The following is a 24,890-nucleotide window of genomic DNA, read 5'->3' as shown; positions in this document are numbered from 1 at the left end:
ACAGGCCACACTTCCAGATGACTAAAATGGAAACGGGGATAGGAAGAGTCCATGTCTTAACAAGCCTTCCAAATGCTTCTGACAGACGCGAACTGTAGAAACCACTGTCCTAGGAGAATTTTAAAAAAGATCCAGTAACACTGAACCACAATCTGGTTAAGAATTGCTAGTAGATCAGTAGTTCATAATCTTAACTTCACAATGGGATCACCAAGGAGTTTTTAAAATGCCTGGGTCCCACTCCAATATCTGACTTAATGGTTCTGGAAGGGGGGTGATTTCTGGACATTGGGATTTTTAAAGACTTCCAAATGACTCTAAAATACAGCAAAGTTTGAGAGCCACTATTATTTTCAAAAGCTGGAGTTCACTACCAGTCTCACATTGAGCAAGGTTTGTAAATGCGATATGAAAATTTAGCCTTCAAAACGAAGACACATACAAAATCCCATTACAAGAATAAATAAAGTAAAGTAACCGGTTCAATGCCAGTCTGTAAATTTTTCTTTCAAGGCTATGCAAGATATGTATTATTATTTAGAGTAGAGCTTTTTAAGCAATTTATTGTATTAAATATGTGCATTCCTAGTTGTTACGGAAAAGTTAAAAAAAAAAAAGACATGGTAGTCCTTGCCCTTACAGACCATAGAAATACTTGGGCATATTTCATAACTAACAATCAAGTATAAATGCCAATTTGAAGTGCAAATTGAATGTACTGAGTCAGTGGAGAAAGAAATCATATGTACTCAAAGTGACAGGTAAGACTATCAAAAAGAGGACAGAACTTTGGTCTTTAAGGATCAATTAGAAATAGAGTGTATACAGAACATGTAGGTAGGCAGATCTCAAGGGAGAAAAGACACAAAGATCTTTGGGGTTTTTTGTTTTGTTTTCAGGGAGAACTGATAATACACAAAACAGAGAACCTTTCTCATTAAATGGTCCCTCATCTGAACTACATGTCACTGAAAATGACTATTTTCTCAGTTTTCCCAAGGACGATCCATAACTGGTACATTCTTGAAGCACAGGACAGATACAGAAGAAAAGGTAATTCATTATATTGGGTTGGGGAATAAGTTCGTAGCGTTTTTACCGAAGACTTTTATTTAAACAAAAAACAATAATTATATCAATAAGTTAATCAATTATATATTCGCCGTTGCTGTTTACAACCTCTTGCCACCTCTCAACCAATTTGTTGATGCCGTTCCGCCAAAAATCGCCTGGTCTGGTGTCAAAGAACTTGTTGAGCCAGTTTTTAAGGACCTCTTTGTTATCGAAGGTAACACCCTTCATATGGTTTGACAGGGAGCGGAAAAGATGGTAATCGGTCGGTGCAAGGTCCGGAGAATACGGTGGATGCTGAAGGACCTCCCATTCGAGCTCTTGGAGTGCGGCTTTGACGACTTGTGCAACATGGGGCCTGGCGTTGTCATGAAGGAGTATGGTTTGACCATGTCGATCAGGTCTTTTCAGTTGAATAGCCTCATTCACGCGGTGTAGCTGGGCAAGGTAGAGCTCCTTGTTGACCGTGGCATTCTTTTCGAGCATTTCCCAGTGCACCATGCCCTCCCAGTCCCACCAAACACATACCATGATCTTCTTTGGATGAAGGTCCAGCTTGACTCTCGGCTTTGGCGTATCTCCTGGAGCCACCCACTCCTTTCTTTGCTTCATATTGATGTATAGGCACCATTTCTCATTTCCTGTGATGATTCGGTACAAAAAGCGCTGTTTATGACCACGTGTTGCTCGATGGCAGGCGAGATGCTGAGAAGCAATTTGAAGGCAACTTTGTTTTTTTCATTGAGCTCGTGAGGCACCCAGGCTCCCAATTTTTCGGTAAATCCCATTGAATGAAGGTGATTGAGAATTGTTTTATGATTGCAGTTCATTTTTTCCGCCAATTCACGACTGGTTTGGCGACCGTTTTCCTTCAAAAGTGATTTGAGACGTTCTTTATCAAATTCAGAAGGCCTTCTGCTGCGGGACGTGTCATCGACGTCAAAGTCACCATTTTTGAACTTTGCAAACCATTTCTGTGCTGTAGACGCCTATGACACCTTCTCCATACACGTCGCAAATGTCCCGGTGAAAAGCAAAGAAGAGCAGGTGTCGAAAATGTTGATTTTTGCCTCCTGGGTATTCCATTTTCTAAGCCTCAAAACTAATAAAAAATTAAATAACTCAAAAATAGAATTAACATAGTTTTGTAGAGCAGAAAGAGTTTTATCGAATGAATACTTACCCTTTGCCAAACAGCAAACAAATCGTTGTAAAATAAAAGAAAATATAAAAATGCTACGAACTTATTCCTCAACCCAATATATACAATGGATGCCCTGGGTCACTGGCTCTCACTTACCATGACTCAAGGAAGGCTTATTAACACAGAGACCGCTGAGCTCCGCCACTACAGTTTGACTCTGGCGTAGGGTGCAAGAATAATTATTTTTAACAAATTTCTAAGTGCAGTAAATACTGCTGGTATAGAAATAACACCTTGAAAATAGTTCACCAATCTTTCATATCAAAACCAGTCTATGTTACTAAATGTGAGTAATCTCTTGGTAAACTAGATCAAATGTTTAATGAAATATTTTCAACAATGGCACATTAGCAATACATTTTCAAGACTTAATTCTCTAGTGGTATTCTGGTTAAGAAAAGCTAATATAAGGTGTATTTTCATTATCATTTTGAAAATCTATCCATACTTGTCTGATCAGGCATTGGAGTAATGGATGGAGCATCGGCCTGGACGCTGAGGACCCAGGTTCAAAACCCCAAGGTCACTGGCTTTGAGCACGGGCTCATCCAGCTCGAGTGTGGCTCACCAGCTTGAGCATAGGGTTGCTGGCTTGAGCATGGGATCATAGGCGTGACCATGTTCACTGGCTTGAGCCCAAGGTTGCTGGCTTGAGCCCAAGGTCGCTGGTTTGAGCAAAGGGTCACTGGCTCAGCTGAAGTCCCCCAGTTGACGCATGTAGGAGAAAGCAATCAATGAACAAGTAGGGGCCACAACTATGAGTTGATGCTTCTCATCTCTCTCCCTTCCTGTCTCTCCCTCTCTCTGGATCTAGCTCTTGCTGTCTCTCTTGCAAAAAAATAAAAGCCTATTCATACTCTTTAAAGTAAACATAGAAAACAAAGACCAGTAGGTAAAAGCAGCATCACTCTTACTCCATTCATGACAACCTCGTTTTCTTTACTAGTTTTCTCTTTAGAAATAAATGGAGTATTCTTCACTATAACATACCGTACATAGGAATGTATGCAAACACTGAACCAACCTATACATGTCATGGAGGTCAAAAGGCATGGCCATTCATTCAAATGTGGCATGCTAGAGCAATAATTCTTCTCAGGCTCCTATAAAAAGACAGAAGTTCTGTCTACTAATAGTACCAAAGGGTGGTTTCACCAATCCTTTCATATCAAAACCAGTCTGTGTTGTTAAATATGAGTGATCTCTTTGTCAATGACCAAATATTTAATGAAATATTTTCAATAATGGTATGTTAGCAATATATTTTCCAAGTCCTTTCATTTCTGAGAATATTTTTCCTTTATATTTATACTAAATGACAACTTGATGGGTAGAAAACTCTTGGGTCAGAACTACTTTATTTTACAACTTCCTCAACCCACTGATTGCTGGCACTTAGTATAACAGTCTAAAACCAGCTGATTTATGTTCCTTTATACACACCCTATATTTACTAACCACCCCTTCACTGCCATTCCTTGGCCTGAACAGTTAGTTTATGTTCCTTAAAACTTGTAATTAAAAAAAAAATTTTTTTAAGTGAGCTTTTATCTAGGTATGGATCTCTTTTCACTGATTTTATCTGGAATGCTGTGTGTCCTTTAAGTATACATACCTCAGGTTTGAGAGTTTTTAGTTTTTAATTAAATAAAATCATCTTTAATTATACCTGACCATCATTTCTGTACCAACTATCTTAATTTACTTTCTATAGAGTATTTGTCATTCTTTTGTTAGGTTCCCTGTATCTTTCAAATTCATTACTTCAGAGATGTTTGTTCTCATCATTTTTACGTTGATCCTTTTTTGGTGAGAGCTTCTCAAGTTTGTCCTCCACAGATCTAACTTCATTATTTATATATATATATTAAGTTTGACTCTTTCTAATCGATTGCTTTCAAAGTGGAGTGTCAGTTCTGCTATTGCACTTAGTTTCCAGTCATCTTTCCTTATGTTATCTGGTCCACCTTTCGACCTGTTAACCTCTGATGTGAGCGTGTTGTCTCCTTGTGGGTTGTTTTTCCTATTTTGTTAGGGCCACATCTTTTCACATGTCAATAAGTATGCCCAATGTTTTTTGCTTTTACTTTTCCCCCTGGTTCCTTTTACATTCAGAGCAGCTCCTCCTTCAGTGCTTCAGATTATTTTCCTTACCCTTGTTCTTCAATATTTTTTCAGTGAGCTCTTAATTTTCCCCATGTTAACACTTTCTTGGCAAAAAAAAAAGGCACAATCAATTCATGCTCCATATTGTCACCAAGAAGAGAAGCACAGATTGTCCTTGATCCTGCTTTCTAACCAGAGCTGCTAGTGGAATCCACAAAATGATGTGCCAGCTCCAATTCCCACTGACCAACAGGCTTCTTCTAGTCCAGTTCCACTAGGAAGCGAGGGGACTTCTTCTATTTTCACTGACTAAATCTATGAAACACCGGAACAAGTGAAAGTTTTAAATTCTACCCTTTGGCCTCATATTACCTAGCTAAATCCTACCTTTTCCTGCCATGAAGACTCACTCTGACTTCTCACTTCTTTAAAGGTTTGTCTTTGTTATACTCAATGTCATATAATTTACTACTTGTCTGTAATTATTGATATTTCATGTTTTTTTCTGACTCCATATCAAGTTAGTCAAGGCCAGTGACATTTAAGACTTCTTTGTAATAGCACAGACTCAAAATAATTTTGTGAACTGATAGAAATGTAGTTTCAGAGAACTTCCTAAAACAGCCAAACATTTTCACTAAGGTAAGATTTTGTGCAATAGATACAATTTAGGCAACCATATCCCCACTATTCAGAGTGCAAAAAACACTCAATATTTCAGTTTCTCTTCTGAAGCTGTTGGAAGCAATCAGTTTACTTATAAGTAGAAAAGGGGCTCTTCATTAAAAAAAAAAAGATTCAATGAGTTCTACTGGTTAAAAAACTTGTTAATTCAAGAAGCATCTAACATAATTAAGAACATTTTCTTTGGGTGGAGATAGTCTAAAAGTGCTATAAGTAAAGATTGTATTCCAAATCTACAAGGTTCTAAAATTGAAACATAATTTTGTTCCAACAAATTTTATTGTATTATATGAATTGCTTCTCTTCCATTTAATAAACTTATTTCTAATATAATTAACATATTAACGATTAGAATAAAAGAGTCTTCTTACCCCACCCATTGTAATTCCATGAATAAGTGCAACAAATGGTTTCTGGAAAGAACCTAAAAGAAAAAGAGCTATATTTAGTTGCAATGTTTACTCAGTTTTCCCCCAAAATCGCTCACCTGAACTCTGAGTATTTTCCGAAGGAAATTTTTACAAGAGATATCAAGGTAGACTAAATGTATAGCTTGTAAAATGTTTGTTTAAAATTGTCAATCCATTAACAATCCTAATCATCTGCTCGTTGTCATTTAACAACTCAATACTTCAATTTGAAACAAATGAGTGACGTCAGAGAAATGGCAGCGTGAGGAGATACTCCCGATCTTTTCCCTTGATTCAACAAATTCTACAACTATACCCTGAAATGTTCACAGAGATGAACCTGAAATACACACACACCAGAGAGACAAAGGTAGGACTGGGCAAGAAGGCGGGCCAAAGCTAGAATCTGCTCACAGAAGAAAAAAAGCAGCCAGAGGACTGAGTCTTTCTCTTTCCTCCCAGACGTGAGGGAGAGAAGCACAGTTGGCACAGGCTCTGTCTCAGAGCCAAGCCAGGAGAAGAGGAGAGTCTGGGGGGAAGGAGCTGAGATAAGGGCGACGACCAAGAATGGAAGCAGGGCCTTTTCCGGCATCTGCCGCACCCGTGATTGTAGGCACTGGGCACACACAAAGTCCATGGTGCTTTCCAAAAACTGCATGTCAATTTGAAACAAATAAAAGCCTTGTTTTAATTCAGCTATTGAGAAATATAATAACTGCCTTACAAGTCACTGATGTTTATACACACAGCTGTATTCTAGATAATGTAACTGGTTTTCTATACCTCTAAAGTAGTAACGGGACACAAAGAGAAGTGTAGCACAAAGGAAACAGCACGGACTGGAAGTTGGAAGATCCAGATTGTATCCTCGGTTTTGGCATTCACTGGCAATTCAACTATATTTAATAGATATACTGGCATTAGGCATAAATGCACATATTTATGTGTGTATATATACACACGCAAGTTACATGCATGTCATATACGTGTATATCATATAAACAATATATAGCTAAGTTTCCTCATCTATTACATGACAAGACAATATATGGCCTTAGAAGTTCCTTCCACCTGAAAAATTCTGTAAATTTTTACTCTGTTCCTTCCCTCTAGGAGAGGGAATTGCTGGCAAGATAACAAAAATGTAAATTACTGAACTTCTGTTAGTTTGTTGCCAGTATTACACTCTTTACAAAGACCGATATAAAACTACAGTTTTGATCCATCTAGCAATTCCATAAATATCCTTAATTTGCTAAACAGGCCACCAAAGCACAAAGCCATAATTTCACATTCATAAGGACTTCCACAGCCTTCAATTTTGAACTATACTTCCCTAGAAACTATGGAAAATATTTTCTCTATTGATCAAAATGGAGATATATACACACATACCATCTCAGTTATAGATATAGTTTAGATATAAAATATTAGAAGCTAATTGATGCAGGACATAAAGCCAGAATTTCTCAAGTTCCTTACTGACTAAAATGCAATTACAATGTGCAGAAATATAACTTGAAGGCTTTCTCTCTATATATTAACATTTTACCAAACTCTTTTCAAACTACCTAGAGCTCTGGTTTTCCATCTCCTTTTATTTAGTATAGAACTACACTGTCCTAAATAGTAACCTCAAGCTAAATGCAGCTATTTAAATTACTTATGATAATATGAATATGTATGTATTTGTTTTCAGTTTGGAATTCTGGACCACATTATCTTTCACAATGGGCTACCTACACAGAGCCTCATGTTAGGAAGAGCTATTCAATACGTAAAATATGACTGAAAAACTCTATCTGCTAATCCAGCAACTCATTTAAATTCCTGCCAGGAGAAGAGAGAAGTCAGAAAAAACAGATGTTCAAGCACTGCATAACTACCACCACCAATACAACAAAACAAACAGAACAAAACATCCCTAACAAATTTGTAATAGGAGTAACACCTGTAACCTGGTTAAAAGTGTCTACAAAAAGATTATACTAGCCCTGGCCGGTTCGCTCAGTGGTAGAGCATCGGCCTGGCGTGCAGGAGTCCCGGATTCGATTCCCGGCCAGGGCACACAGGAGAAGCGCCCCTCTCCTTCCTCTCTGTCTCTCTCTTCCCCTCCCGCAGCGAGGCTCCATTGGAGCAAAGTTGGCCCAGGCGCTAAGGATGGCTCTGTGGCCTCTGCCTCAGGCGCTAGAATGGCTCTGGTTGCAACAGCGCAACACCCCAGATGGGCAGAGCATCGCCCCCTGTTGGGCGTGCTAACAAATAAAATTTTAAATGCATTCCCATGCACATCAAAAATAAGATATCACTATAATTATTCAACAGTATAATAGAACTCCTAGTCAAAATATAAAAAAACTCATAAATTTGAGGATTAGAAAAAAAGATGAGAAAAAAATTATGTGCGGATGATAGAACTGCCTAGTAGAAAAGCTGAGAGAGGCTATAGAAATATCATTAGAATAAATAAATTTCAGCAGGGTTGCTGGCTATAATAACAAAATATTAAAATCAAAAGCATTTCGCCCTGGCCGGTTGGCTCAGCGGTAGAGCGTTGGCCTAGCGTGCGGAGGACCCGGGTTCGATTCCCGGCCAGGGCACACAGGAGAAGCGCCCATTTGCTTCTCCACCCCTCCGCTGCGCTTTCCTCTCTGTCTCTCTCTTCCCCTCCCGCAGCCAAGGCTCCATTGGAGCAAAGATGGCCCGGGCGCTGGGGATGGCTCTGTGGCCTCTGCCCCAGGCGCTAGAGCGGCTCTGGTCGCAACATGGCGACGCCCAGGATGGGCAGAGCATCGCCCCCTGGTGGGCAGAGCGTCGCCCCTGGTGGGCGTGCCGGGTGGATCCCGGTCGGGCGCATGCGGGAGTCTGTCTGACTGTCTCTCCCTGTTTCCAGCTTCAGAAAAATGAAAAAAAAAAAAAAAAAAAAGCATTTCTATATGCCAGAAATGGTCAATCACAAATGTAACAGAATATTACCTTTAAATGTAGTAACAAAAAAAATAAGCTATTGATACTAAGAATAAAAAATTTTACAAAAGGAAGCTCCTCATGGAGAAAATTATAAAACTTATGAAAGGCAAACTGCTAAAAATGTTCTAACTGGTTTATGGTGATACTTGCACAAGTTTACTAAGAATTATTGAACTATACACCTAAAATGGTGAACTTTATAGTGTATAAATTGTAATTCATAAATTTTTAAGTCTTCTGCATGAATATACAAAGTGATATGCCACATTCATGGATGGGAAGACTCAATATCAGAAATGTTAATTCCTCCAAAATTAATCTAAAATTCATTATCATTCCAATCAAAATCTCAATAAAATCTTTTGTGGAACAGGACAAAATAACTCTACAATTCATATTGAAGATCAAGAGTCCAAGAGCAGTCAAGGCAATTATAAAAGAAAACAAGGACAAATTGTCCTAGCATATAGAGACATATATTAAAGCTCTAATAATTTTGACACTGTAGTTTCAACATAAGCACAAATAGATTGATAAATAAAGTAGCCCAGAAATAGACCTGGTCATATATAAGAACTTGATATGTAACAGAGGTATTATTAAAATCAGTGAGGAAAACATATACTTTTTAATAAGGAGTATGGCCACATCTGACTTTCTAGCTGGAATATAAAAGTTAGATGTCATGTACAAAAATATTTCAAGACTTAGCGAGTATAAAGAAACAATATATTCAAATGATTACAAGAAAATGAGAACATCTTAATAACCTTAAGTGTTTTTTCTTCAAAGCAAAAAAGCAGAAATCACAAAGAAAAAGACTGGATACATTTCATCCCATCAAATAAAAACCTGTATACTGAAAGATAACACAACAAACTGAGAGAAATGGACTTGTCATAGGTATAATCTACAAAAGTGAAGAATCCAGAATACAAAAAGACCTACAAAGTCAGAAAGACAAAAAATCCAACAGAAGGATGAACAGAGGATAAAACTGAAAATAAAATCTAAATGCTTAATTAACATAAGAAAACACCATCTACTTTCCCATTGTTCAATGAAATACAAACTAAAGCCACAATAAAATACTGAACATGTAAGTTAGTAACAATAACATGATAGAAAGAATGGGTAGAAAATAAAGTCTTGGACTTTAGAGAAGAATTTGGAGGCCCTGGCTGATTAGCTCAGTCAAAGTGTGGTCCCAAACATCAAGGTTGAGAGTTTGATTTCCAGGCAGGACACATACAGGAAGTGACCAATAAATGTACAAGTAGCGGAACAAAATGAATGCCTCTCTGCCTCTTCTTCAATAAAATCAATCAATTAAAAAAAAAGACTTTAGAAACTGAAGATGTATAAACTATGGTACATCCATTCTTCTTCTATTATTTTCTAGGAAACTTTTGCACCTGGACATGAAGGGGGGGGGGGGGGATACATATAAAGGAAGCAGAATCTGTACTAGTAAAATAATTTTTTTCTTTCATTTCTCTTTTTAGGTGAGAGGGAGACAGTGAGACTCCCACATGTGCCCCAACTAGGATCCACTCAGCAACCCCATGTGGGGCTGATGCTCAAGTACTGAGCTATTTTTAGCATCTGTGACTGACCACTCAGAACAATCAAGCCATCTTCAGTGCCTGGGGCTATACTCCAACCAACTGAGCCACTGGCTGCAGGAGGGGAAGAGGGAGAGAGGGGGAGAGGGTGGAGGGGAGAAGCAGATGGTCACTTCTCCTGTGTTCTGACCTGGAATCAAACCTGGGACGTCCATACGCCAGGCCAACACTCTCCACTGAGCCACTGGTGAGGGCCAGTAAAAAATTTTAAATCTAAAATATCCATTAATGCAGAATAATGTAGAATATATTCATAATACTGAATACTAAGGAACAGGACAGTCCGTTTATTCAAAACTGAATACATAATTCATAAAGACTACTATTTATGTAAATTTCAAAACCACAAAGTAACGCTATTTTTGCGCATAAATAAGTAGTAAAAATATAGAATATCATCTAGCAGGGTAACTACAAATTAATGACAATAATTGCTTCTGGGGAGAAAAAGAAATGGCACTGAGGAAAGTTAAAAAGTAGGCTGAAGTAGAATTTTAAAACCTAGAATTTTATTTCTTTTATATAAATTGTAAAACAACAAGCAAAAATAAAACACTGATACCTATTCATTCTGGGCTGGTAGGTACTTATAGTATTATTCCTTGTATTTTAACATTTGAAACACATGCTTGATAAAACTAATTCACTTCATCCCAAAGTTCCTCAAGAATTAGGAAATGATATCTCTTTATACAAAAAAAAAACAAAAAAAAAAACCCAAGACCCACATTTTTTGTTTTCCAAGAAAGCCAACCAGGTGATCAGAATTGTTTTCATATTGATTCAAAGACAAATGGTAGGTAAGTGCAGCCTACTAATATAAAAGTGCAAATTGTTTAGAAATGGGCAGTTAAACGAGTTTAATCAAATTTATTTATGCCTGCACACAGTATATAAAAATATTAATTAAGAGTGTATATTGATTATATTCTAGTTTTTTAGCAAGAGAGAGAGAAAGAGTGACAGACAGGAAAGGAGAGAGACGAGAAGCATTAACTCATAGTTGCGGCACCTTAGTTGTTCACTGATCGCTTTCTTTTATGTGCCTTAACCAGTGGGCTCCAGCCAAGCCAGTGACCCCTTACTCAAGCCAGTAACCCTGCACTCAAGCTGGTAAGCCTGTGCCCAAGCCGGATGAGCCTGTGCTCAAGCCAGCAACCTTGGGGTTTCAAATCTGGGTCCTCAATGTCCCAGGCTGATGTTCTATCCACTGCAAAACTGCCTGGTCAGGCTGATTATATTCTTAATAATTCATACTGAGCTGCTTTTCTTGATTCCATTTTCAAAGCTTTCAACACAGTATACATACCAATGGCATTGTTTAGCATATATTCTTCTCTGAAGAAAGCCTGAGTTAACTTCTGGTTTCCCTTTGCAACTTCTGAGATCATTAGCAAAAAAAAAAAAAAAAAAGAAGAAAACAAGTATTACAAATCAAAAAAAGGTTTTCTAGTCAGTATAGTCTAATACATTTAAAATATTGTGATAGTACCAGAAGAAACTCTAGAATGATTTGTTAACGTTTGAAATTGTCCATGCCACAGACATATTATAGTTAATCCTAGATCTGTAGTCCAATGTCAAAACTTTAAGGCAAAAATTCTTAAGAACTTCTTACAAAGTGTTACTTAAATTAGAAGTTATATATTGCTACAAAATGCATCTTCTTTTGACTGTTTTCTGTAGCACCTGAATAAATATTTGAGATATACATTTCCTATAGTAATGTATCTTAATACAAAAAATATTTTATATATTTATATATTTATACACATATAATATATATATGTATGCATATACATATATAATATATAATATATATACCCATACACAAAGAAATATATATTCCATCTAGTTAATATTTCTGCCACATTCATTTCACCATGAAACACTTATTTAGCATCTACTAAGTATAATGATCTGTTTCACGTTCTGTAAATAACAAGACAGCAATATAAGATGGCAGCCTTAAAGTTCAGACTAATGAGAAAAAAGATTACTAAAACAGTCTTAGTGCTATGCTCACTCTAAGGTTGAGTGCTGTGGGATGGGAGCAGGAGAGATATAATTAGAAGGCTTCCCAGAAGACATAGTCTGAGCCAAGTCTGAATAGTGACTTCCTAGAAAGTGAAGAGGGGAAAGTTTTGAATAGAGAAAGGAGTACCTACCAAGGCCAATAGGTAAGAAAATAAAATTAAAAAAAATAAGTAGTTTTAAAAGACTGAAAAGACCAGTAAAAAGTGAGGCTAGAGAGGTAAATGAGATAGTAGTATCTTTATTTATCAATAAAGTAAAAGGAACTATATCTTCTCAAAGATGTTGCTACAGCATGCTACTGCCTGGCTTAATAAAAAGGTGCTCAGTAAATAATCTGAATTATAAATACTAGCAAATGGTTTCATTTCTATTGCAATTATATTATCCAAAGTTCCTATCTACTGCATTCTTACTGTAGTCGATGTCAACACTGCTATCAGGCCATTCTCTTCCATATATACACTGAAAGTTCATATGCCTTTTCCTGTCTTTAAGTCCTATAAAAAGTATCTACTAAAATACAAATTAAATATATAATATACATGTTTCTTCTTTTATAGGAGTTACATAAAAATTGTTGACTTTTTTTTATAGAGTTTTAGACTAACTCTAGCACTCTGATATCTTCTTTTAAAATGTTCCAAATGTTGACCTCTTTTCCTGGTTTTTAAAAGAAAGATTTAACCTCTTTTATCATTCTGAAGTTTTCCCTGATATATACCTCCCAAAAAACTCTCATTCATTGTCTTTTATTCAGTCCTTCTCCTTACTTACCAATTCTAAAAGGAAGAGTATAAACTGTATTGCATGTTGAAGCTCTTTTACATCAAAGATCTTAGATTCCTTCTAATCTTATGCTAACCAATTATTTGCATATAAAGTAAAATTAAATGACATACATTATATCATTAAAAATCTTTTTCCTGAGTACCCACTAATTACCTTCAACTAAAATTTTTAAATAAATAAATTTCCTGCCCTGGCCAGTTTGCTCAGTGGTAGGGCATTGGCCAGGCGTGTGGTTGTCCCAGTTCGATTCCCAGTCAGGGCACACAAGAGAAGTGACCATCTGCTTCTCCGACTTCCTCCCCTCCTCCCTCTCTCTCTCTATTTAAATTTAGTAAATAGATCAACATAAGAAACAAAATACAAAATTGCACATATGAAACCAAACTCTCTGTCTCTCCCCCTACTGCAGTCATGGCTTGACTGGTTCAAACATATCAGCCATGGGCTCTGAGGATGGCTCCATGAAGTCTCTGCCTCAGGCACTAAAAATAGCTCAGTTGTGAGCATGGTCCCAGCTGGGCAGAGCATTAGCCCCAGATGGGGGTTGGCGGGTAGATTCAGGTCAGGGTGCATATGGGAGTCTATCTCTCTATCTCCCCTCCTCTCAATTGGAAAAAGAAAGAAAAAGAAATTTCCTGCCTGACCTGTGGTGGCACAATGGATAAATTGTGGACCTAGAATGCTGAGGTTGCCAGTTCAAAACCCCGGGCTTGCCCAGTCAAGGTACATGCGGGAGTAACTACTGCAAGCTGATGCTTCCCAGTCCTCCCCCTTTCTCTCCTCTCTCTAAAATTAACAGTAAAAAAAAAAAGAAGAAGAAGAAGAAATGACATTTCCTAGAATTGAAATCCATTGCTTTATTTCATGTAAACCAGAATAATTTCAGAATTTGTAACTGTATTTCCAAACATCAATATAAAGTTAGGCCTTTATGCAAAAATAGCTCATAGTCAGAAAAAGCTAAAATCAATTTGTAAGGCTCTGCCTGTCTTTAAATTGATAAGATCATACTCCAGAGGAAAGGTTAATTCCAGGCTGAAATACAGTGTTTTAAAAATATTCATTTTGTGGGCAAAACAAATTCAAAAACAATTCAGTTAACAAAGCAATCTAAGCTACATAAAAATTTAAACTGTAATTTTAAGACTTTATTTTTTCTTTAAATAGGTATTAGAAATTATGTCCTGAATCAATCTTGTTTCTTTCTATTCCAAATGTCATGGTTTACATAAACTTGTAAATTTAGTAAATAGATCAACCCAAACATGACTGTCTTATCACAGCATAAATCATAAATATACAAAATAAAAACACAAGGAAAAACCACACCGGCACACTATCAATCCCATAAGAAACAAAATACAAAATGTAAAAACAGTTCTCAGTATATATAAAATATTGACAACCAGTAGGGATAACATTGATCCTGAGAGCAAACATTTCTTCGCTTAGTAAAATGTGTAAGACTGACCTTAACAATTAGAAAGATAAGGACAGCGGTGGGATTCAAATAATTTAACAACGGTTCTCTGCTTTAATGACTGTTTTAAGTATAAAAAAATTATATATCAAAAGGTAGCTTATTATTTCATGCATTTAATTCTTAAATAAGAAATAAAAGAGGTAAGCAAAACCAGATTATGTCCTATGAAAAAGTTTTAAAATATTAATAAAAAACAAATACCTGACAAAAAACAATAAAATTATTAAGATATTTCCATATTGCTTCTTGATTAGCATCCTCACTTATAATTTTTTTCACCTATGGATGGAATGAACATTATTATGGGCACTTAGAATACGCTGTTGCACAGATGAACTTTTTTAAAAAAGAGTAAAGAATGTTAATCTGTGATTTCCACATTGAGTGGCTGCCCAGGCACCCACCTTAAAGAGAACCCTAATTACAAGTGCTATTTTAACTACCAGTTTGCCAAATTCAACAAAAAATTAGGTATCGGTTCCACCGAACTAGTGCGAACCAGTTGAATCTCACCACTGGATAAGGAGAATCTTTTTATTTATCTCGGCATATAACACTACAATCGAATATTATAATTAAGTACATTCTGAATTTAGAATCATGAACAGTGGGAAAGCACAGGTAAAGTCATGGAAATAAGTGAGAGCATGTCATATTTGGAGAACAGCAAGTCACTCAACATGGCTAGATTGTCAGATTATATGACAAACTGAACTCCTTAATATCAGCTAATCTAAAATAGGAAGTAGACTCACATACAACAGGATATTCTGTATGGAATAATTCAGGGAAACAGACAAGATATCTGAAGGGCATATATGTAATTATTATTTAAAATTTTTTTTTATTTTTCAGTTACAGTTGGCATACAATACTATGTTTAACACCTAGTGATTAGACATTAGATAACTTAATAAGGTGATCATCCCTATAAATCTCATAACCATCTGACACCGTACACAGGTATTAAAATATTGACTGTATTCTCTATGCTATACTTTATATCCCCGTGACTATTCTGTAACAACCAATTCATACTTAATCCCTTCGCCTTTTCCAACCAACTCCCCAACTCCCATCCTACCTGGCAACCATTCATATGTTCTCTGTAGCTCTGAGTCTTTTTTGTATGGGTTTTTTTTTAATTAACTATTCTCATTCTTTCTAATATTACCTAAAAAAGGCAAGTCTCTAAATTTTGTCTTTTTCTAAGTTAACTACACAAGAATATAATAACTTCAAAAGAAAAACACTCTAAAAATTAACATAAATTATGAAGGACTACAAAAATGTGTCAATGCTTTTATCAGCTCTACTGAGGAGAAAAAGCATTTAGGTGAGAGGAAAAAAAGTTTTTACCTACGATATCACCCCCAGCACAAAAAGCCTTTTCACCAGCTCCCTTTATAATGATCAGGAAAGTTTCAGAATCTTGTTCCCACTTCTAAAAAGAAAATGGGATAAGCATATTACAACTACAAACTTACACAGACACACACATATACTACATACGTATTATGTACAGACAGACATAGTACACTATATAGATATACTACTTTTGCCCCACCCTGTATATATATCCATATATATTAAAGCACAGGCTTTATGAAGCACATCCAGGAGAATGGATCCCAACTTCATTTTTTTAATATATAAATTAGAGGCTATTCCAATAAAGTTGCAGATGAATATATTTTGTGATCCAAATTTCATTATGGCATCTGAAATCTTTGCCATGACAAATTTTAGAGCAAGGTAACAAAGAAATTATGGGCTTAATAGTACTATATGTTACATAAGCTTAGAAATCTGGTGAACAAATCAATCCAAAGATTGTTGAAAAACACAGCAATAACCTTTCTACTGTGGTGACATAGGGCTCTGTCCTACTGGCAAATTTGTAAGTAACAGTGAAAACACAGAGATCAAATCTGGAGGTGATGTGGGGTTGGGAAAGACAGAAAAATTAAGAGGCTCTATAAATTCCACACTTGAGAATAAAAATATAGCCCTGGCTGGTTGGCTCAGCAGTAGAGCATCAGTCTGGTGTGTGGAAGTCCTGGGTTTGATTCCCTGTCAGGGCACACCATCTGCTTCTCTACCTCCCTCCCTCCCTCTCCCTTTCTCGCAACCATGGTTCAGCTGGAGCAAGTTGGCCCCTGGAGCTGAGGATGGCTCCATGGCCTTGCTTCAGGTGAAATGGCTCAGTTGCCAAGCAACAGAGCAGTGGCCCCAGATGAGCAGAGCATCGCCCCCTAGTGGGCTTACCAGGTGGATCCAGTAGGGGCACATGTGGGAGTCTGTCTCTCAGCCTCCCCACCTCTCAATTAAAAAAAAAAATGGCCTGACCAGGTGGTGGCTCAGTGGATAGAGTGTCGAACTGGGATGCGGACGACCCAGGTTTGAGACCCCGAGGTTGCCAGCTTGAGTACAGGCTCATCTGGTTCGAGCAAGGCTCACCAGCTTGGACCCAAGGTCGCTGGCTCGAGCAAGGGGTTACTCGGTCTGCTGAAGGCCCCTGGTCAAGGCACATATGAGAAAGCAATCAGTGAACAACTAAAGTGCCACAATGAGAAACTGATGATTGATGCTTCTCATCTCTCTCCATTCCTGTCTGTCTGTCCCTATCTATCCCTCTCTCTGTCTCTGTAAAAAAAAGAATAAAAATATAAATGCACAAGGAAGAAATGTAGCTGGACAGCTGTGGTTGTCCAAAAGGTTAATGCAATACTGGACAATATATTAGTAGAAATACAGCATTCTAACATGGAAGTTTCTTCTTTTTCCCCTCTAGTCCAGCTCTAATCTGGAACACTTAGTTTATTCCTGTTATCACATACAGTATGTTTAAGGACATACTGTATAGGTATTTCAAACAGACACAGCAAAAGAGAAGAGAGACTCATCAAATGAATTAAGAAATAGGTAACTAGGGGAGAATTAGTATTTTTGTAACACCTATGTGGCTGACCATATTAGGTACACTATTTTATTTCATCTTCACAACAATCTTATGAAATATTATCATCCCTATTCCACAGATAAGGCAAGTGAGACACAAAGTAATTAGCATTCCAAATATACAATTAAGAATAGAAACCCAAGTTTCAAACACAAATAGTCTGACTTTAAGTTATGATTTTCCACTGCACCTGCAGTTCAATTAGTAGTAAAGGTTTTGTTGGTTCTTTTTTTTTTTTTAGTTTTTCCATTGATTTGAAAGAAAAAGGGAAAGAGGGGAAGAGGGAGGGGAATAAGGAAGGAGGGGATGAGAGGGGGGAAGAGGTTAGAAGGGAGGGGGGAAGGGAGGGGAGAGAGAGAAGCATCAACTCATTGTTCCACTCAGTTGTTCCATTTAGTTGTACACTCATTGATTGCTTCTTTTACATGCCTTGACCAGGGATCAAACCCATGACTTCAGTGCACTGGGATGACACACTGTCCACTGAGCAACCCAGCCAGGGCCAGAAGAGAAAAACTTCTGACCTTTACCAATAAAAGCTGGCCAAGCAGTTAAAAAAAGTTGCCTTCAAATTAAAAAGCTGTCATGTGGAAGCAGATTAGATTTGTACAATCACATCCAAGAGGTAGCACCTGCATCACTGGTTAAAAGGTCAGAGAAATGAAGAATGGCAAAACAAGAAGGAACTCAGAACTATGAAAAGGGGAGTGGGCTATCTATGAGACAATGGACTCCCTTGTCACTAAGTGTGCTTCAGGTTAACCACATAGGGAAAGCACTAAAGATTCAAGAATCAATGGGGCTTGCACACTGATCACCAAAGTCCAGTAAGTCTATGGGAGAGAATGCCAGAAATGTATTATTATGATATATACTGCTCTCAAAAATTAGGGGATATTTCAAAATGAATATGAAATGATAAAATATCACCTAATTTTTGAGAGCAGTATATTTTAAAAATAATCCATGTAATTTAAGAAAATTACAAACCTTTAGCTGTGGATAAATCTGCCGAATCATATTAAGAGTCAATGCATTCAGCGCCTTTGGTCTGTTTAGAGTTACCACACCCGCACAACCTTTTCTTTCCAACAGAACTTCTGCAGCATCTGTGTGGCTGGACAGTCTCTGTGTAAACAAATAACTTTACAATAAAATTCATCAAGTTTTTATCTCAAGCCAATATTGAAGCATATACATCAACTACAAATCTTTCACTCAATGTTAACAGTAACTAATCAAATGGATACCTAAGCACATATCACAAAGATTCTAAAGTTTAGATTCCAAAACAAACTATACATATCACTTAAATCTTTGAATTCCTATGTCTAAGTGAACTGGTTCAACTTGGGCTATAAAATACTCTGAAATCTTTTCATTTGTTACTGCATACCAAGCAATATATTGGGTACTTACAAGACAAAGATGAATAGAGAGAACAAATAATTCAGACTAGAAAAGCTATCAACAACTTGGGGGGAAAAAAGTGAGCTGGGCCTTCATGTTTGCCAAGAAAAAGCAAAGCGAGGGAAGAATCGTAGAGAATGATATATGCGGAAACATTGCAATACATATTTGTAAAAATTAAGACATTAAACCTGAGTGGCATAAAGGCTGGTTGAAGAAATGAGTGATGGAAAAATAGGAAAAATAAGTAGTGTGAAGCTAGATTATAAAATGACAGATTTACATGTCATACAGTTGTGAAGAATTTGCCTATATGCTTATATAAGGGCCTCACATACCAAAACTTAACCATCAGGTCTCACTGCTCATATAATATAGTACTGACTAATACAATACCCAGAGGCAAAGTGTTTTAAACTACATAGCAATTTCCCAAGTCTCTGCTAAACACAACTATCAGTGCCAATGGTACCATCTACTTAATACATTCCTTAGGACAATGCTTTAAACTTCACAAGGGAACTGTGCACAATGTAAAATTGAATATCATGTACATCCTCGTGCCTCCTGACCATCCAAACTATGATCGATTTATTTTAAAAATGTGTAAAGCAACATTAAAAGAAGGCAAATGTATGTTCTTCTTGTTTCCATAAATTGGTTATCAAACAAACATGATTTTAAGTTAATAAAGCTGTAACTGGAACTCATTTTATTTTTTGAAAAAAAATTCACTCCTGGGGTTCAGCGAGCATGAAAAAGACTACTCAAAGGGTTAACGTTAACTGGAAAACACATATGTAATAACAAAAATCTATTAAGACTGTATTTTGACAGCATTAAGCAACATTTCTACACAATGTTTATAAAATCATGTTATATACTTAATTTTATTGAAATTCATTATCAGATAAAAACTTAATTTATATTCACTTAAAAGGGTTACAAGAAAGTCTATTAAAAACAAAAAACAATTATACTGTTTCAATTCAAATTAAAACTTAAAAGTATAATTATGTTAAGATATATTTTCAAACAAATTGACAACTACCAAAAAGTTTGATATCGTGTGATGTCTAGAGTCTGAAAAAGCAGACATACTGTGGGAGCATAAACTACTACAGCCTAAAAAAAACAATCTGACAACACACTTCTTTTAAGCATGCACACTTACACAGTAATTCTTGTTCCAGAAATTTACCCTACAGATATATTTATGCACAGGCAAAACAAAGTACACAGGATAGTCACTGCAGTGTCATTTGCAATGGGAAAAGACTAGAAATGATCAGTGGAAGACTAAATAAATTATAGTCATTCATACAAATGCACGCTTTTAAATGGAAACTTTAAAAAGAATAAGACAATATGGTGTAAAAAGGTGTGCTGTAGAACTGGACACCTGAAACCCATGTAATTACATTAACCATGTCACCCCAATAAAATCAATTTTTAAAAAAAGAATATTTACACCTTGGGGGGGGGGTAAAAAAAAATGAGACAACTATCTCTCCATGCGCTGTTACAGAACAATCTCAAGTGCAGACACGCGACCCACCCACTGTGCACATGTATGCATACAAATTTATAGAAAGACTATATCTCTAGATGAATACATATCTATAGAAAATGGTTGCTTCCAGGAAAGGGAATTGGGCATCTGAGAGAGAGAAGTGGGAAGACTTTACTGCAATGGCCCTTTGTACTTTTCGAATTTTGTACCATATATTAATATATTTACTACCTACACAGAACAATATTTTAAACAATTTTCAAAGTGATAGATTAGGTTTAAAAGATACTGAGTTATATGCCTTACAAAAATATATTTTTCACTTTCTTACCCTGAGGTTACCCTATATACTTCATTGCTAGAAATGCCACAAACCCAAGGGCCTCACCACTCTTTGCTTGGATCATTTTTCAGGGTTGTATTTGCTCAAGCAATTTGGAGGAAAAGTTAATGTTGGGCAGATAAAATATATTATGCTCACTATTAAAGATGGCGCTGCCCACATGGAAGCCGTCGCCCAAGTGATAGTATTGGTTGCCCTTCTTGCTTGGGATGGGCGTGATTATATTAATGTATTGGAGGCAGACTGTGGGCAGGCAGGATCCTTGTAGCCTGGGACTTGGTTTTGGGACTAAGCCTTTCCCACCCTTTTTGATGTGGGGTGGTGCATTCTCATGAGCAGTGGTAGTCAACCTGGTCCCTACCACCCACTAGCGGGCATTCCAGCTTTCATGGTGGGCGGTAGTAGAGCAACCAAAGTATAAATAATAAGATAAGATTTAACTATAGTAAGTTGTTTTATAAAGATTTATTCTGCCAAACTTAGCGAAAATCCGACATACAGTACTTGGTAAGTAATTATTATTATATGCTTTAACTTGCTATAACTCTGCTTTATAAATTTTATAAAGTAAAGTTACTTCCCTACTTTATAAATCACCATTACTGTGGAACCGGTGGGTGGTTAGAAAATTTTACTACTAACAGAGATACAAAAGTGGGCAGTAGGTATAAAAAGGTTGACTACCCCTGCTCATGAGGAATCCCATTATGCCTCAGATAAGTGACTTTGTATCAGAGACTTCCTTCTTTGTATACTGGATTAAAGGTTTTGGTTTCTACACTATAAAGTGGGGCAGACCAGGAGCTTGCTCTCTCTCGGTTCCTGAGATTAGCATTAGAGGGAGAGCAGAGAAAGGAGAGCAGATAAAGGCCATGTGGAGGAGAGGAGAAGTAGCCAAGATGGTGAAGTGAAAAAGGAGAAGCCAGTTTGTGCAGAGAAAAGGAGATGGGGAACAGAGGTGAATAAGGCTAGTAAACAGTGGGTTTTGGAGCCCAGTGTGTGTTTTTACTGCCCACCGGGTGCAAGCTAGGATTAAAGGTAATAGCCCACCAGTTCTTGGCTCCGTTGTTTCATTACTGTCTGTCCGAATCTAATGAGAATCTGCACTGGCCAGGCAGCTATGATGGTGGCCATGGCAACTGGCCTTACAGTCTTCCTCTGGAAAAAGGTGGAGGCTTGCTTATAGCTTGCTATAAACAAGCAGGTTCCTCAAATTCAGTATTACAGTCCTTTAATACAACCCACTGCATATGCAGACATCCATCTGCAACCTCTAAGTTAACCCAGAGACTCGGAGGACATGCAGAGCCAGGAACACCATGATAATCAATGCTGCTCATTGTGTCACTAATAGCAAAGTCCTTTGTCTCAAATTCAAGAGTTTCATGTCTTCTGCCAGCATTCATTAAAATAATAACAGGCTAACTATATGATTGCAATTGGGGTAAAATCAAACCCCAGACCCAATGTTGTCCAGCTATCCCAAAAGCCCTCCACCTTTCCCATACCAGTCACAGACCTTTCCCTCTCTACAAAAGCAACTATGGTCCTGGTTTTTATAATAAATGCAAAGTATCCATTCATAAATATGAGCTGTCCATTTTTTAAAACTGGATATATCTTTCAAGTCTTTTAATCTATAGGTTCTCCCTCTATCCTTTTATTTTCCTTACAATTTGTATATAAAACAAACAAATAAAAGAAACAGGCCATTTAATCTGTAAAATTTCCTGGTATGGATTTTGCTACATCTGATACCTATTTATTTTTAACAGCTATGCATTCTTACATATCAATTTATCAGTCCCCTACTGATAAGGACGGGGTAATTTCCATGTTTTGCTATTACAACAATGCAGGAATATCTTTCAACATGGATCTTAAAGTACTTAGATCAAGCATTTTTGCAGGACATTTACAGAAGGTAAGACTTTGAGCAAAGAATACTATAGGATCTTCTACTGTTAATGCCACCAGAATAATGTAAATGAACGAATAAACAGATTTTTTTCCTACTTGAAAAATTCATGCCCTTCTAAAAACCTGAAAAAAACTACTGGTTCATTAATCATTTTCATTCATGCAAAAAAGCAAAAGGGAAAAAGATGGAAATCTCCACTATAAGTGTCATTTATATATGTTAATTAAGTCTATAGAAAAAAATTAACTATCTTTTCAGAAAACATCACAAACTTTTAACTAAAAGCCAGATAAAGTTTCTATTAAGAAAATTCATCACATTAGGAAAGATTATAGAGACTACAGTCAGAAAAGAACTTTTCATACAACCCAAAGTGTTGGGGGTTGGAGGGGAGGGACAGAAGAGTAAGGAGAAGAGAAAAAAGAAATGTTTCTAGCCAGAGCCATTATAGTCTAAAGGAGGAACAGAGATTTAAGGTAGAAAATTAAGGTTTTCTTAAATCTTTATTGTATATTCAGGAAAGAATACAGGATCACAATTTACTTATATTTTCAAATATTTTTTTAAGCAATTAGAATAAACTGTTCCTTATTTTAACTTATCACTTAAGGTTTTCCGTGGGCACTATGCTAAGCAGTTGATACAGAAACTTTTTACTTAATCCTCAAAACAACCCTAGAAGTACTAGGATTTCCTTTCCAAGATAAGCAAACTCAGACCCAGAAAAGTTAGATTACTTGCCTAGTCACACAGCTGTGGGACAGGTCAGGGTTCAAACTTCGCTTTATTTCATCCCAAAGCCAATGCTCTAAGCATTATGATTCCCAAACTGACTTTCCCAATTATCTTCTTCAAAATATACCATCCCACCCACTTTAACCCACTCCAAAAATCTTTTTACTCCTGCAATGACTGAGTGACCCATGTTTCCATCCATTCAAAAGAAAATGTGAAAGTTGCTAAAATGTCTGGATACCATAAACACACAGCTCTGTACTAAACTGAACGAGTGAAGTCTGCCCAGGTAAAATCCATGAGACACATATAACTTGGAATGTCTACTCTGCAGGAACACGGAACTTCTCTGGCAAAATCCACAGCAGCAACATTTCCTAAGTGTGCAAAAGGGATGTTTACTGCTGCTGTGAGGAAGAAGAAAATGGCCTGTGGTCAAATCAGTTTGGAAAAAGCTTAAGTCAATATAAACAAGTTTCATGTCTCTAAGACTTTTCAGTCTTTAATACGCAAATACGCCTGACCTGTGGTGGCGCAGTGGATAAAGCGTGGACCTGGAAATGCTGAGGTCGCTGGTTCGAAACCCTGGGCTTGCCTGGTCAAGGCACATATGGGAGTTGATGCTTCCAGCTCCTCCCCCCTTCTCTCTCTCTGTCTCTCTCTCCTCTGCCTCTCTCTCTCCTTCTCTCTCTCTCTAAAAATGAATAAATAAAAAGAAATTTTTAAAAAAATACGCAAATACACAATGCAAACTTTTAAAATACAAGGAACAACAAATTTCTTGCCTGATTAAAGGCTTTTTTTCCCATGCACTATCTCCTGGGACATATTTTGCAGGCTACATTTTGGAAAAACTTGAAAGCATTCATAAACATTCTGAGAAATGAACCTTTCATCTGAGGAAAGTCCAGTGCCAGACACACAGCAGGTATCACAAAATGTTCAGTAAGTTGAATGGATAATCTATTATTCTACTGATGCAGTTCTACTGAACAATGGCCTAGGACAAGCTTCAAATTGTGGATACCCATGTCCCTATCTTAAGCATACACCTTTCACTATAAGTAGCATTCACTGCCATTGAATAGCATTGCATCTCAAAGACATACCCAGGGAAATAAATAGTCTACCATTAGCAGAACAGGATTCTGTTGATATACCTTGCTGACGTTCTTCCTGATCCAGTCTCATATCCTTCCCATTCCGAAGATTTTCACTAATTTCCAGCCAACATTGAAGAATGCCATTTAAATTATTATAATACGGCCTGACCAAGCAGTGGCGCAGTGGGTAGAGCGTCAGACTGGGATGCAGAGGACCCAGGTTCGAGACCCCGAGGTCGCCAGCTTGAGCACGGGTTCATCTGGTTTGAGCAAAAATTCCACCAGCGTGAACCCGAGGTCACTGGCTCCAGCAAGGGGTTATTCGGTCTGCTGAAGGCCCGCGGTCAAGACACATATAAGAAAGCAACCAATGAACAACTAAGGTGTTGCAACGCGCAATGAAAAACTAATGATTGATGCTTCTCATCTCTCTCCATTCCTGTCTGTCTGTCCCTGTCTATCCCTCTCTCTGACTCATTCTCTGTCTCTATAAAAAATAAATTTTAAAAAAATTTTAAAAAAAA

At 37.1% G+C, this 24,890-nt stretch overlaps 1 protein-coding gene across 2 annotated transcripts in view; it reads right to left on the bottom strand.

Moving 5' to 3' along the window:
* The window catches only part of HIBCH (3-hydroxyisobutyryl-CoA hydrolase), an 86,038-nt gene that overhangs the window by 46,787 nt on the left and 14,361 nt on the right, over positions 1-24,890 (bottom strand). For both annotated transcript variants that reach the window (XM_066233147.1, XM_066233150.1), the window contains 4 exons: positions 18,332-18,469; positions 15,739-15,823; positions 11,380-11,451; positions 5,437-5,489 (listed from right to left, as the gene is read on the bottom strand). In XM_066233147.1, the coding sequence (XP_066089244.1) occupies positions 5,437-5,489; positions 11,380-11,451; positions 15,739-15,823; positions 18,332-18,469 (348 nt within the window). The remainder of the gene's footprint in view (positions 1-5,436; positions 5,490-11,379; positions 11,452-15,738; positions 15,824-18,331; positions 18,470-24,890) is intronic.

Source organism: Saccopteryx bilineata, chromosome 5 (genome assembly GCF_036850765.1).
Source record: "Saccopteryx bilineata isolate mSacBil1 chromosome 5, mSacBil1_pri_phased_curated, whole genome shotgun sequence".
NCBI lineage: Eukaryota > Metazoa > Chordata > Mammalia > Chiroptera > Emballonuridae > Saccopteryx > Saccopteryx bilineata.
Note: the sequence above shows the minus strand (reverse complement) of the source record. Positions and strands in the feature narration are given on the sequence as shown.